The 13,428-nt window shown below is 35.3% G+C and overlaps 1 protein-coding gene across 2 annotated transcripts in view; it reads right to left on the bottom strand.

Moving 5' to 3' along the window:
• Window positions 1-13,428, bottom strand: part of STRN (striatin) — a 92,066-nt gene that overhangs the window by 44,400 nt on the left and 34,238 nt on the right. For both annotated transcript variants that reach the window (XM_041754961.1, XM_041754960.1), the window contains exon 3: window positions 8,465-8,538. In XM_041754961.1, coding sequence (XP_041610895.1) covers window positions 8,465-8,538 — 74 coding nt within the window. The remainder of the gene's footprint in view (window positions 1-8,464; window positions 8,539-13,428) is intronic.

The raw sequence follows: 13,428 nt of genomic DNA, 5'->3' as shown, positions 1-13,428 counted from the left end.
AGCTGAATCCTTTCAGGAAGATAGTATAATAAAAAGAGCCTTCTCTGTGACAAATCTGGACTACAGAATTTCCCAACTATACTCTGACTCAACTTTAAAAATACAAAAAAGTTCACACTTTCTATCAGTCCTTGATCAAACTGCAAGAAACTGTGATCTTTTACAGAAGGTTTTATTCAACTGGAGATGTAAGAAAGACTGGGAAAATTTGTTTTATATTTGATGTAAAGCATTTACTGTGTTCCAGATGCTGTGTTAAAAACACATACATTATCTCTTTTAATCTTTACAACCTCAAAAGATAGGTGTTATTACTAACCCTATTTTAAAGATGAAAATGATGAGTTTTACAAGTTAATTGTACTATTTCCAAGTTAGAAACATAGTTTTAAGTACTGAAATCACGTTTGACTCCAAAACTCACATATTTCCCTCTACATGCTATTCCCACTACAGTAAGAAATTAAAATATGTCAATAAGAATTTGATCTTCCATTTTCATTTTTCACCTAAAATAATTAGGCCAAACTCTGTGATATACTAAAGAAATGGCAGTAGACCAGATTGTGGCAGGAGGATTAAGTTAGATTACTTGGGATGACTTCAGAGTACATACTGTAAAAAAAAAAAAAAGGCAAAAATAATGTCCCCATACTAAGGAAAAACAACACACATTTTGTTTCCATTGACTCACAAATTCAGGAACTATGGTTCACAAATGGTTCCACAAATTCAGGAATATAATATGGTATGTTCTAATATATCTCCTTTTGAAGTCAAGTAAATAACCTATACTTGCCAAGTAAAAATACTTACACTGGCATTTTAAAAGACTAAAAATTTCATATGTGAAAGAACTTTTGAGGTCATCTTATTTCTCATTAGTATAGGCCTCTCTTTACTATCTCTTTACTCAACTGCCTTTGCCTACTTTGGCAACTAGTGATGTTACCGAAGTGTGCCACATGCACTCAATGGAATACTATTCAACAAGGAATGAATTATAGATACACATCAACATGAATGAATCTCAGATTTATTATGCTAAATGAGAAAAGCTAGAATCAGAAGACTTCATATTCCATATCATTCTGGAATTCATAGAACTTTCTGGAAAAGGCAAACTATAGGAACATAAAACAGAGTAGAGGGAAGAAAATTGAGGTTCAGGAGAATTAATGTTACATACGAAGAAACTGGCAGAAACAGGTTTTAGACCCAGCTCTAGCTCTCAGTACAAACCTATTCTATTTTTTTCTATGCTTCTACCTATCTGTAACACACACCTCCACATCCACACAGGCATCCCACATCCACAATTGAATTGTGGGCTATTTTTATTTTAGAGTTGTCTTAGGATAAAAGCTTCCTTTCTGTAGAAATGACTCTTTGGAATATACTCTTCCTGTATGTCATGGAGGAAACCAAATATGCTAGAAATAGCCTCTCTAGATCTCAAACAATTGATTCAATAACACTTTATATCACTTTGTATCAGACGAAGGGGTTGACTACAAAGGGTAGTAGTAACAAGACTATATATGTTTGTGAAAACACTAAAAGGGTAAATTTTACTTATGTAAATTATACCTTCATAAAAAATAAATTAAGCCAAATCAAATAAGAATACATCTTAACCCTCTTTCAAAAAAGTGTATTCACATATTGAGTCAAAATCTGACTTCTTGGATAACGTTTTAAAGAAAAGTCTGAAGTTAAACGAAAAAAAAATTCTTGTACATGTAAACTTTATTTTTCCCACATTTCCTCATCCAAGCTAAAATTCACAACACTGTCTCAATCAACTATCACATTTACTCTTACTTTATCAAGTTTAAAAAAATGACATCATACAAAAGTAAGGATTTTAAAGTGGTAAGAGTTAAACTGCTTGGTAATAAAAACATAGTTCACTGGTACTTCCAGTCAAATTGGAGTAACAGGGATCCAATTTACCCTCCTGCTTGAAACAACTATAAAATGAAATAGATGAAATCATGATTAAGACCCTGAAAGTCAGGCCACAAAGGACAATGATCCCTGAGAGAAAGGAAGCACACAGGTGAGCCCTGTGATCAATCCAGCTTGCTCCCTTGACAGTGTTTCTATATCACGGCATAGAGAGGCCCAGGAACAAAAACAAAAACAACATCTGAAGAAATAATGGCTAAAAGGTTATAAATTTCGCAAAACTATAAACACACAGATCTAAGACACTCAACGAATCCCAAGTACAAGAAACATGGGATGGGGGGAGCACCTGTGACTACACCAAAGCATATCATAATGAAACTGCTTAAAACCAATGACAAAATGGAAACTCTTAAAAGTGCCAGAGAAAAAGGTCACATTCTACATATAGAAGAACAGAGATACGTTTAATAGAAGATATCTCATCACAAACAATGCAAGCAAGGATGACTTATTCAGACACAGAAAGGCTGAAAGAACTCATTGGCAGCAGCCCATATTACAAGATATGCAAAAGTCCCTGAGGCAGATGGAATTGGATACCAGAAAATATGAATCCATACAAAGGAATGACGAGCACTGGAAATATATACTCTTTATATTATTTAAATCTCTTTAAATGAGAATTGACTGTTTAACAAAAATAATAATGTAGTGTGACTTATAACATAATTGAAGCAAAATATGTGAAAACAACTGCCAAAGAGAGAAACCCATGGTTACAAGGCTCTAGAAGTGGTATACTGTCACACTTAAAGACAGACTGCAGTAAATTTTTTAAAAAGTATACCATAAACCCTAAAGCAACCACCAAAATAGCAAAGAGTTACAGCTAATAAGTCAGAAAGAGATAAAATAGAACAACAAAAGAACTACATTATCACAAAAGAAATCTGTAAGAGAGGAAAAGGGATCAAAGAACAGAATGAACAAACAGAAAATAAACAGCAAAAGTGGTAGCTTTAAATCTAATCATATCAGTAGTCACATGAAATGTACATGGTTTAAACATCTCGATTAAAAGGCAGAATTTGTCACTTTGGATAAAAATATTCTATTTTTAATATGTACCTGGCTTCTAATATTAAATAAAGGAAGCTGAAATATGGAAGATAACAGATTTTAACATAACCTGGGGTAATATTCTCCTAAGGTAAAAATGTAAAGATTTGGATATAGAACAAAATTAGGGGGGGAAAGTGAGAAGGGAAACTAATTTTATTATAAAAAATGCCTCAGATCCTTTCACAAAGATGGAGCCTAAGGCAAAGAAGGATGCCCCTGCCCTTCCCAAAGCCAAAGCCTTTGAAAGCCATCCTGAAAGGTGAAAGGCATCCAGGGTCACGAAAAAAAGAAGATCCGCACCTACATTCCAACGACCCAAGACCCTGAGTCTCTGAAGGCAGCCCAAATATCCTTGAAAGAGAGGCCCCCAGGAGAAATAAGCTTGATCCCTTTGCCATCATCAAGTTCCCCAACTACCAAGTCAGCCATAAAGAAAATAGAAAACAACACATTTGTGTTCATTGTGGATGTCAAGGCCAACAAGCACCAGATCAAACCGGCTGCGAAGAAGCTTTAAGACATTGATGTGGCCAAGGTCAACACCTTGATCAGGTCTTATGGAGAGAAGAAAGCATATGTTCAACTGGCTCCTGACTATGATGCTTTGGATGCTGCCAACAAAATTGGGATCATCTAAACTGAGTCCAGCTGGCTATAAATCTAAATATAAATTTTTTCACCATAAAGAAAAAAAAGGTCTCAGAAAATGTCTGGATTGTCACTTTAAAAATAAATACTGTAAATGAATAAAAGGACAAAGACTAGAAGAATTCCTGCCTCTTTAAAGTTTACCTTGTTTGGATATACCAACCTCTCCCAGTCATTGTCCTCATCACTGTCACTCACAAATCTCTCAATAACCTGTCACTCACAAATCTCTCAGGACCAGGTTTACCAAGCTTCCTCTGCAACCAAATGTTTACCTCTCTTGAGCAAAGTTAATATTCATGTGGGTGCTCCAATTCAGCCTCCCCACAACCACCACCCTCTCTAGCTGTCATACCTCAGATCTTGTCATGATGAAGAACAGACAGAGGCAAATTCCCTCCCTGAGCACATCCTTCAGGCTCATACTCCCACCTCACTAGATCTGTCATTTAGCTGAGACCTTAGACCAGAGGCCAGCAAATTACAACCTGCAGGTCAAATGTGGCCTGCCGTACACACTCATTTATGTGTTGTAGCTACCTTCATGTTAGGACGTCAGAGCTGAGTAGCTGGAACAGAGAACGTAGGCATAAAAAAGCCCAAATATGACTATCCAGGCCTTTAAAGGAGAAGTTTGCTGACCAGCTCCAGACCACAGCCTAGCCCCTCACTTTTGCTCATTAGCCTCCTTTTGTCTTCACTTCCTTCCCTCTTTAGTTTTAGTTTGGTCTATCACTTCAATTATTCTTTAGTCAATGTCTCAAATCTCTCATCCCCTTGGTCTCTCCATGAATTCAATGAATTCCATTATGAACTATTTTCATTCTATTTAATTTTTACCCAAACTGTCAAGTATTCAAACCATGCTTCTATATAAACTCATGATCACACAGCTCACCTGGACTCTTAGCTTTTCTCAATCCTACTATTTGTTACAGTTTGCCCTCTTGCTCATTATTATTTAAACCTTCTCTACTTTTCTTAAACCTGTCATATGTCCTTAGCAGGTAATCCAGTCTTACAAATAAAGTTATCATATTAAATACCCATCATCAAAGTGAAACCCAAACCTACAAACCGATCACCTAATTTCTACATTCTTTCTTGGGAACAAAAAAGACATGCTCTTCTCACCACTCTCCAGCTAATTCAGAATCCAATCCCTGTGCTTCTTTAGATACCTTCCTATTTTGAATATCTCTTCTCTCTCCTTTTTATATGCTCCCCCTCTATGAAACACATCACACACACACACATACACACACACACACACACACACAATTTCCTTGATCCCATGTGCCTTTTCAGCTCTCTCTCTCCTTCACCTTCACAGTCTAAGCTTCCTGAAAGATAACTACACTTAGTCTTCATTTTCCACTTATCTCTTTGTTTCTACCCTTAACTTTCTCCTAAAACTGCCCACAATAATGACCCACATGTCACTAAATCCTGAAGCTACTCTTCAGAACCTCTTTCATTAATCATGGTGCTTTATAGTCCTAATCCCTCTCTTCTCCTGGTTTCTATCCCACCATTAAGATAATTCTTATCATTTCCTTTTCAGCTTTCCATTCTTCTACCAGTTTTTTAAGTGTTGCCATTCCTCAAGGCTCCAGTTCAGGTCCTCTTCTCACTCTGGATAAAGTCTGGAGTTGGGGTGGAGGGGCACCTCTTCCTCCTGTCCAATGACCCGAGTGCCTTTGGTACAACATGTTGATGCCTCTCAAATCTCCATATCAAATCCATACCCCTGGTTTGAGCTCCAGACCCAGAGAGTCTACCAGCCATCTTCACTTGATTGTGTAACAAATAAATCTAAAAGTAAACCCATCATCATCCAAATCTACTTCCAATTGAGTTTTTAGAACTATAAGTGTGGGGGTCATCTTTGAGTGTCCCTTTTTTTCATCTCCTACATTGAACCAGAACTCATTCCTGCAGATTTTACTAAGGATTTCCTGAACACCCAACCCCCTCCTTCATGTCCAGTCAGTAGTCAGTATCCTATCAAGGCAGCCTTCCTCATTTAGTCAGGAGACTGCAACAGTCCTCTCACCAGTCCCCCACCACTGATCCAGCTGCTCTCTGATCCACCTGTTACTGCACTGCTGCCAGTAGGATCTAAGCAAATCTGATCACAAGAGTCCTAATTAACATCCTTCAAATATCTTCTCAAAATTAAGATAAAATGTAAACTCCTTAATATATTTTACAAGACCCTTGTAAGATACTTTACCATCTGCCCCCCAGCTAACTCTCCAACTGCATCTAGAAACACTCCTTCCCTCCCTTTCTCTACTAGCCAATTATTTCTCAAATGTGCCATATTCTTCCCTCTGCCTTTCTCCCACCTCTCATTCAGCAAATATTTAGTAAGTTCACATTCCCTGGCCAATTCTCACTTGTCCTTCAGATGTTAACCTTAAACACCATTTGACTACTTATGACTAGATCTGGTTCCCCTACTATTGTGTTCCATAACACCCATTATCTTCCCCATTATACATGTCATTTTACTGTAATCACTTTTTTCCTATCTTCCCTATAAAAATCCAATAGGGCATTGTTATCTTATTCACTTAATTTGATCCTGGGTTTGACAAGCATTATGTATTTAGTATTTGTAAATAAATAGTTTGAGGGACACCTGGGTAGCTCTGTTAGTTAAACATCTGCCTTTGCAGGTTGTGATCCCAGCATCAGGCTCCCTGCTCAGTGGGGGGTCTGCTTCTCCCTCTCCTGCTGTGCACATGCTCTCTCACTCTTTCTCAAGTAAATAAACAAAATCTTTTAAAAAAGGTATTTGTAAATAAACAGTTTGAAAGATCAGTAGATGGAAACATACTAGGTATTAACTATGTGTTATATATTAAGAAAATAAATCTGAAAGTTAGGAGTTATTTCCACTATTTTTCTCAGTTTCAGATAGGGAGCAGAGTGATCTCCAAAAGACTAAGAAATACCACGGGTAGTGGAATCCCTGGGTGGCTCAGCGGTTTAGCACCAGCCTTCGGCCCAGGGCGTGATCCTGGAGTCCCGGGATCGAGTCCCACATCAGGCTCCCTCCATGGAGTCTGCTTCTACCTCTGCCTTTGTCTCTGCCTCTCTCTCTGTGTGTGTCTCTCATAAATAAATAAATAAAATCTTAAAAAAAAAAAAAAAAAGAAGAAAAGAAAAGAAATATCACGGGTATCTAAAGTGTCGAGCAGAGTTAAACTTACATGTATAAGAGTCTAACTTTTTCTAGAACCACACTGTTTACTTATAAACATTTTCTATATGTTACAACTAGACCTTTATACTCCTAAAATGATATCTAAAAATTAGGAAACAAACTTTTTAATATAAAAGTACTGATTAAATCACTTCTGTGAATCAGACAAGATACTTTCAGGACAGCCTTTAACAAATAGTCTGAAATTTAAAAATTTAAGTGCATCTCAAGTCAAAAGAGACACCACAGTAAGAACAATTTAAAAAACAAAGGGAAAAAAACATGCCATTGATCAACTGGTACTGCTCTAAATCTCAAGGATTCAATATTCAGCTGTGGGATTGTGTTAATAACATTACCAAACTAAATTGGTAAAATTGGCAGCACATTCAGAATTTATTTTGTAAGGTTTTTTTCCATACATTGTCAACACCAAAGCAGTGTAGTAAAATGGGACTAACATGACTATGGGCCAGCTGGCTGGCTCATTCAAAAGAACACATGATTCTTGATCTTGGGGTTATGAGTTCAAGCCCCACGCTGGTATAGAGATTACACAAATAAATAAGTAAACTTAAAAATATATATATATATATGAATGTTGGGAGTCAATAGACCTGGACTCAGATCTATATTCCCATTACTTAATAGTTATATGACCTTGTGGAAGTTTCTCCACTTTTCTGAGTTCAAATTTCACATAGGTGATATGAGTATAATACCATCCTTATGTATAACTATTTTAAGAATTAAGGTTAACACACATAAAGCCCCTAGAGTACAAGGCATGTATTTCAGGAAATGATATAAACAACGATTGATATCTCCAGATATTTGATCTAGAAATTTAATTTGAAATTGTCAAAATACACTCATTTGAAACATGAATCACTTTTGAACAACTTTTCTTACTATCAGTTATACCTACTAATACGCCAATTGTATCTATATTCCTTCATATCTGATTGTTTACAAAGTGCTATTTTTGTAGAGATGAAGAAGTAGAAGAAGAAAAAAGAAGAAATAACACAAAAAGATAATAAATGTTTTAGCTGTTAAAAGATGGTCTGCCAGCAGAATCTTCTAGGGTAAGAAAGTCCAAAAACAATTTTGCACCTGCCAACTGAGGGATTACGTTGAAGGAATTAGGAATTCCCTGTACTTGAGAAGAGATCTCTGAACTCTATCATTCCTTCTCTTTCTCTCAGGATTTCAAGGGCACGATGTACTTGTACGGCACATCTCAAAGTTCCCATTAATACTGGAGAAACCCAGCAAGACACAGTTATGTTAGTGTTTTACTGTGTTACCCCATGAATTCTGATTCTTCTAGTAAGTATAGAACATAAGGAGAAAATGGGGAGCTAAAAGAAAGGGGAAGAGGGAAAAGGAAGGAAGGTGATGGAAAATCATCCAAATGACACTAAATGATTAGTGTCAAAGTGGGTCAGAAAAAATAATAGCAAGTAATTAGAAATTAATTTGCAATATTATAAATATTGTTGCTACAAATACTGGATATCAACTTCTTTTTAATCACTTAAACTTCCTTTAAAATTAGCTTACCAGAATCATAGCTTGGAGGCTTCATATCTCCCTGATTCAATTCTGTCCCATATTTCAACTTGTGGTATTTGGCTCTAACAAAGAAATAAGAAAACACAAACCATCTTAAAATATATTTAAATGAACTTTAGGATATATAATAGGAGTAGTCATCAATACACAGTAGTCCTGGCTACCTTTCAAAATAGCCTTCCACAGAGTCAAAGTCATAAAGTGCTTGTCATTATTATTTTATTGTTGTTATACCATCATGTGTCATTATAACAAATAAAAGAATACTGGGAACCATAAATCTTTCTATAATTATATATAACATTCTAGTTTCTATAGTATTCAAATTTTCTTGTTGATTGCCAAAGTACAATTCTACTATCAAAAGCAACAGATAAGTTTGGATTATGAAACTAACTTGTAGAAGACTAACCTTTCTCAAAATGATGTATTTAAAAAGAAAAGTCATCTAATGGTATGTATATACAACGAAATATTATGCAACTATAACAAAAGGATGAGATCTTGCTATTTATGAAAACATGGATGGACCCAGAGGGTAACATGCTAATAAGTGAAATAAGTCAGACTGAGAAAGACAAATACCAAACGGTTTCACTCACATGTGGAATCTAAAAAACAAAACAAATAAATAAAAAACAGAATCAGATCTACAAATACAGAGAACAAACTGAGAATTACCAGAGGAAAGGAGGGAGGGGCAGGGCAAAACAGGTTAAAGAGACTGGGAGATACAGGTTTGAGTTACAGAATGAATAAGTCACAGGATGAAAGGTACAGCATAGGGAATATAGTCAATGTTATTGTAATAGCATTGCATGGCGACACACAGTAACTACACTTGTGGTAAACACAGCATAACATAGAAATAGAGTCATTGTGCTGCACATCTGAAACTAATATAACAATATGTGTAAACTATACCCAAACTAAAGGTTTTAGGTCATCCATAATACTCTATGCCTTGTCAGGCAATTAAGATTTACCAAGTATGCTTCATAGCAAACAATTCAAAGGAGGGAGAGGAACCAGCCCAAATCACCAATATTGAATAAGTTATTGAAGAAAGAATGAATAATTTTTTTTTAATAGTCAAGATATCCTTTGCCCTTTCAGGAAGAACTGTGAACAGAAATTCTTATCTATTTTCCTTTTAAAGGTAGTTGAATCTATTTTCCTTTTAAAGGTACTTCTGGCTAACCTGATTTCACCATTTCAGATTTAACCATTTGAGACCAGAAAAATAATCCAGATAAGGTTAAAAATTTTAAAGGTCAACCAAAAATGGCCATAACTTAGTAATGTACTTGTATATTTGACTTGTTTGCTTGCCCAAAATATTGAGGCCATTTACAATAAATATTATATGTAATAAGGTTAACAACAGTAATAGTAATTTGAAAAACCAAAGTAAAAAAGTACTAAGGAATATAGCCAAATTTCAAAGTTAATTTTTTATTACAATATTGAGCACTTAACAGTTTTTTTTTTTTTTTTTTTTTTTTTAATTTATGATAGTCACAGAGAGAGAGAGAGAGAGAGAGGCAGAGACACAGGCAGAGGGAGAAGCAGGCTCCATGCACCGGGAGCCCGATGTGGGATTCGATCCCGGGTCTCCAGGATTGCGCCCTGGGCCAAAGGCAGGCGCCAAACCACTGCGCCACCCAGGGATCCCTACTTAACAGTTTTTATATTTCAAAAAGGTATAAAGGAAATGAAAATTATTTGCTTAAATGAGCAAAGTACTTGAATTCATACTATTCTGCAGTTACAACAGAAAAATAAAAGTCTATATGGAGGAGAATTTTAAGAAAACCTATGAAAATTATTGACAGCTGATGTTTAAGGTAGGTAGCAGAGATAGGAGTATAGTCTTTATACATTTTGCGTATGCACAAAATGTTTTGCAATAAAATATACCCACTGGGATCCCTGGGTGGCTCAGCGGTTTGGTGCCTGCCTTTGGCCCAGGGCATGATCCTGGAGTCCCGGGATCGAGTCCCACATCAGGTTCCCTGCGTGGAGCCTGCTTCTCCCTCTGCCTGTGTCTCTGCCTCTCTCTCTCTCTGTGTCCCTCATGAATGAATAAATAAAATCTTTAAAATATATATATATATATACCCATTAAAAATAAATTATAAAAATAAAAGAATATTTGTTTTATATATGTGTGTCATAGATATATTTCATATATATAGATTTCTGGAAGATTACATGATACATAAGACATTAGTTAATAAGATTTCCTTTGGGAAGGGAAATCAATGAACTGATACATAAGGGAGACCACAATGTGTTATTTGGTTAATTAACAACATGCATATATTTCTTCTTTATTTTAACTTTTAGTAAATATTTTTGTTCCAAATTAAGTAGAACATCTTTTTCTCTATCCCCAATGCTTCTGTTAATCTTAATGTTAAGATTTCATTACCTGACTAAACATTTCCTAGTTATTTCAATATATTTGTTCCAAATTAAGTAAAACATCTTTTTCTCTATCCCCTATGCTTCTGTTAATCTTAATGTTAAGATTTCATTACCAGACTAAACATTTCCTAGTTATTTCAATGTATTTGTAATACTGTTGATTATTACAGAGTAAGATTTATAGCCACTTTATTTTGCTTAGTTACTAAGAACTAAACAAGGTTCTTTTTTTTTTTTTTTTTTTTTAAATTTTTTTTTTTATTTATTTATGATAGTCATACAGAGAGAGAGAGAGAGGCAGAGACACAGGAGGAGGGAGAAGCAGGCTCCATGCACCGGGAGCCCGATGTGGGATTCGATCCCGGGTCTCCAGGATCGCGCCCTGGGCCAAAGGCAGGCACCAAACCGCTGCGCCAGCCAGGGATCCCCTAAACAAGGTTCTTAATGTAACTGTCAATCTTTAGATTTTTCACCTACCACAAAACAAAGTAACAATACCTCCTAAAAGTCAAATAGCAATTCAAAGTAACTGGTCTGAGGAGGAGGGAATAAAAGTAGCAATAAAATATTATGGAGTTCATTTAAATATACATATATATATATAGAAAAACATTTCTATACAAAAAATACTGCACTATAGTGCATTCTAGTGGTCTTAGGAAAAACTGCAAGAGTTTATATTAAAAAGAAACTAGAAAATAATCTTTACAATGTATGTAATAGAAATAACATTATGAACTAATATTTCATAAATATTAAACAAAGACAAAGGAAAGAACTATTGTGTTTACCACAGGTTATATTCTCTTGAAGCAGGGTCTCCCTACTGAACTGTTAAATTCACTGAAAAATAATGTATTCCCAGAACCCTTCTCAACTTAGTAACATTCCTTTTGAAGTCAATACACTAAATACCTTTCTCACTCATATTGTTTCTCATGGTTTTAACACTTCATCTCACTGTGTTATCTACCAATCCTCTTGTTCCCTTATCTTTTTGTCTAAATGTGACTATAAAATAAATAGCAGATCTCATGACAAACAACTCTATAATACACAGCTAGACCTCCCAACTGGCCTTTACTGGATAAAACAGCATAAAAATTGTATAATAATAAAAAAAGGCCTATTATAGCTTTGTTTCAAAGTCTATTATTATATAAAATGTGCTAGGAATATAACATAGCACTCCAATTACACTGTAAATATTGATGCTAAAAATAATTTGATGAAATCAATGAACTGTTTCTCAATTCTTATGACATGTCAGTCACTGTATTGGCTACTAGGAATAACCTGCAGTTTATAGTCAATGAAGAGTGGAGGCAAGGAAATGCCTAAGAGAAATTAAAATAAATAAGACAGCATACTGTCTTATGATAAGAGTGATAAGAGTTATGAGTTCTATCAGATGTTGTGGGAAGAGCACCTGGGTGGCTCAGTGGTTGAGCATCTGCCTTTGGCTCAGGTCATGATCCTGGGGTCCTGAGATGAAGTAGATCAAGTCCTGCATCAGGCTTCCTGCAGGGAGCCTGCTTCTCCTTTCTGTTTATGTCTCCTCCTCTCTTTCTGTGTCTCTCATGAATAAATAAAATCTTTTTTAAAAACGTAATAGGAATTTGGATAGGGATTATCTAATCTATCAAAGGTGGTATCAAGGAGAACTAATCAAAATAAGGTAACATGAGATTTTAGCAAAACCTCAAAAAATCAGGTTTTCCAATCAGAAGAACAGATTGATAAAGAATATTTCTGTCAGAAGAAAAAGTGAGGAAAAAAATTTATCACAGGTCAAAAAAATGTGTGTGTGTACATACAGGACTAGATAGGGGCCTGGCTATAAGAGTTCTAGGAAGAACTTTGAAATAAGTGAGATATTTTTAAGCAGAGATACATCTGTATTTTAAAAAATTAATCCTATGAATTTAGAAGATGAATTCAAATATGGAAATATTAGAGGCAAGGAGGATATATGGGTTTTTACAGTAGTGTACATGAAAGACAGAAATCAGGAAAAATGGAATGTTTCAGAACAGTATTTTATATAGTATTTACGGTCCTTCAGTATAGAAGTTCCAGAGTACATCTTAGACTGCACACTGTATTCCTGAAAAATTAGATGTAAATTTGCTCCTTTTGCATATTCTATCATACTTTAAGGAATGTCTTGATAAATTCACAGCTAGACGAGTAATCTTGCTGTAATGTTAAAGGTTCAGTTTCACTTGAATTTGCATCTTATTTAACTAGGACTACTAAGAAAATCACTAACATGGCAATTCTACACCATGATCCTTACACTTAAGTGTGTTGGGTTAAATGACAAGATGTCTAGAATCTGCTGTGGTAAAACAAATCCAGATGAAGCAAGGCTGACAGGAGCATTATCGCTGAGGCTTGGAGGCGTACACGGAAGATATTTGCCTCTCTACACTGATGGTTCAAATTGTCCTCAATTTTAAAAAAAAATTGTTTTTCTTTAAAAATCTTGGCTTAAAGCATTAGAGAAATAATCTCAGAAC

The sequence above is a fragment of the Vulpes lagopus genome, chromosome 5, assembly GCF_018345385.1.
Source record: "Vulpes lagopus strain Blue_001 chromosome 5, ASM1834538v1, whole genome shotgun sequence".
Lineage (NCBI taxonomy): Eukaryota > Metazoa > Chordata > Mammalia > Carnivora > Canidae > Vulpes > Vulpes lagopus.
The sequence above is the reverse complement of the archived record's forward strand: the minus strand, read 5'-3'. Positions and strand labels throughout refer to the sequence as shown.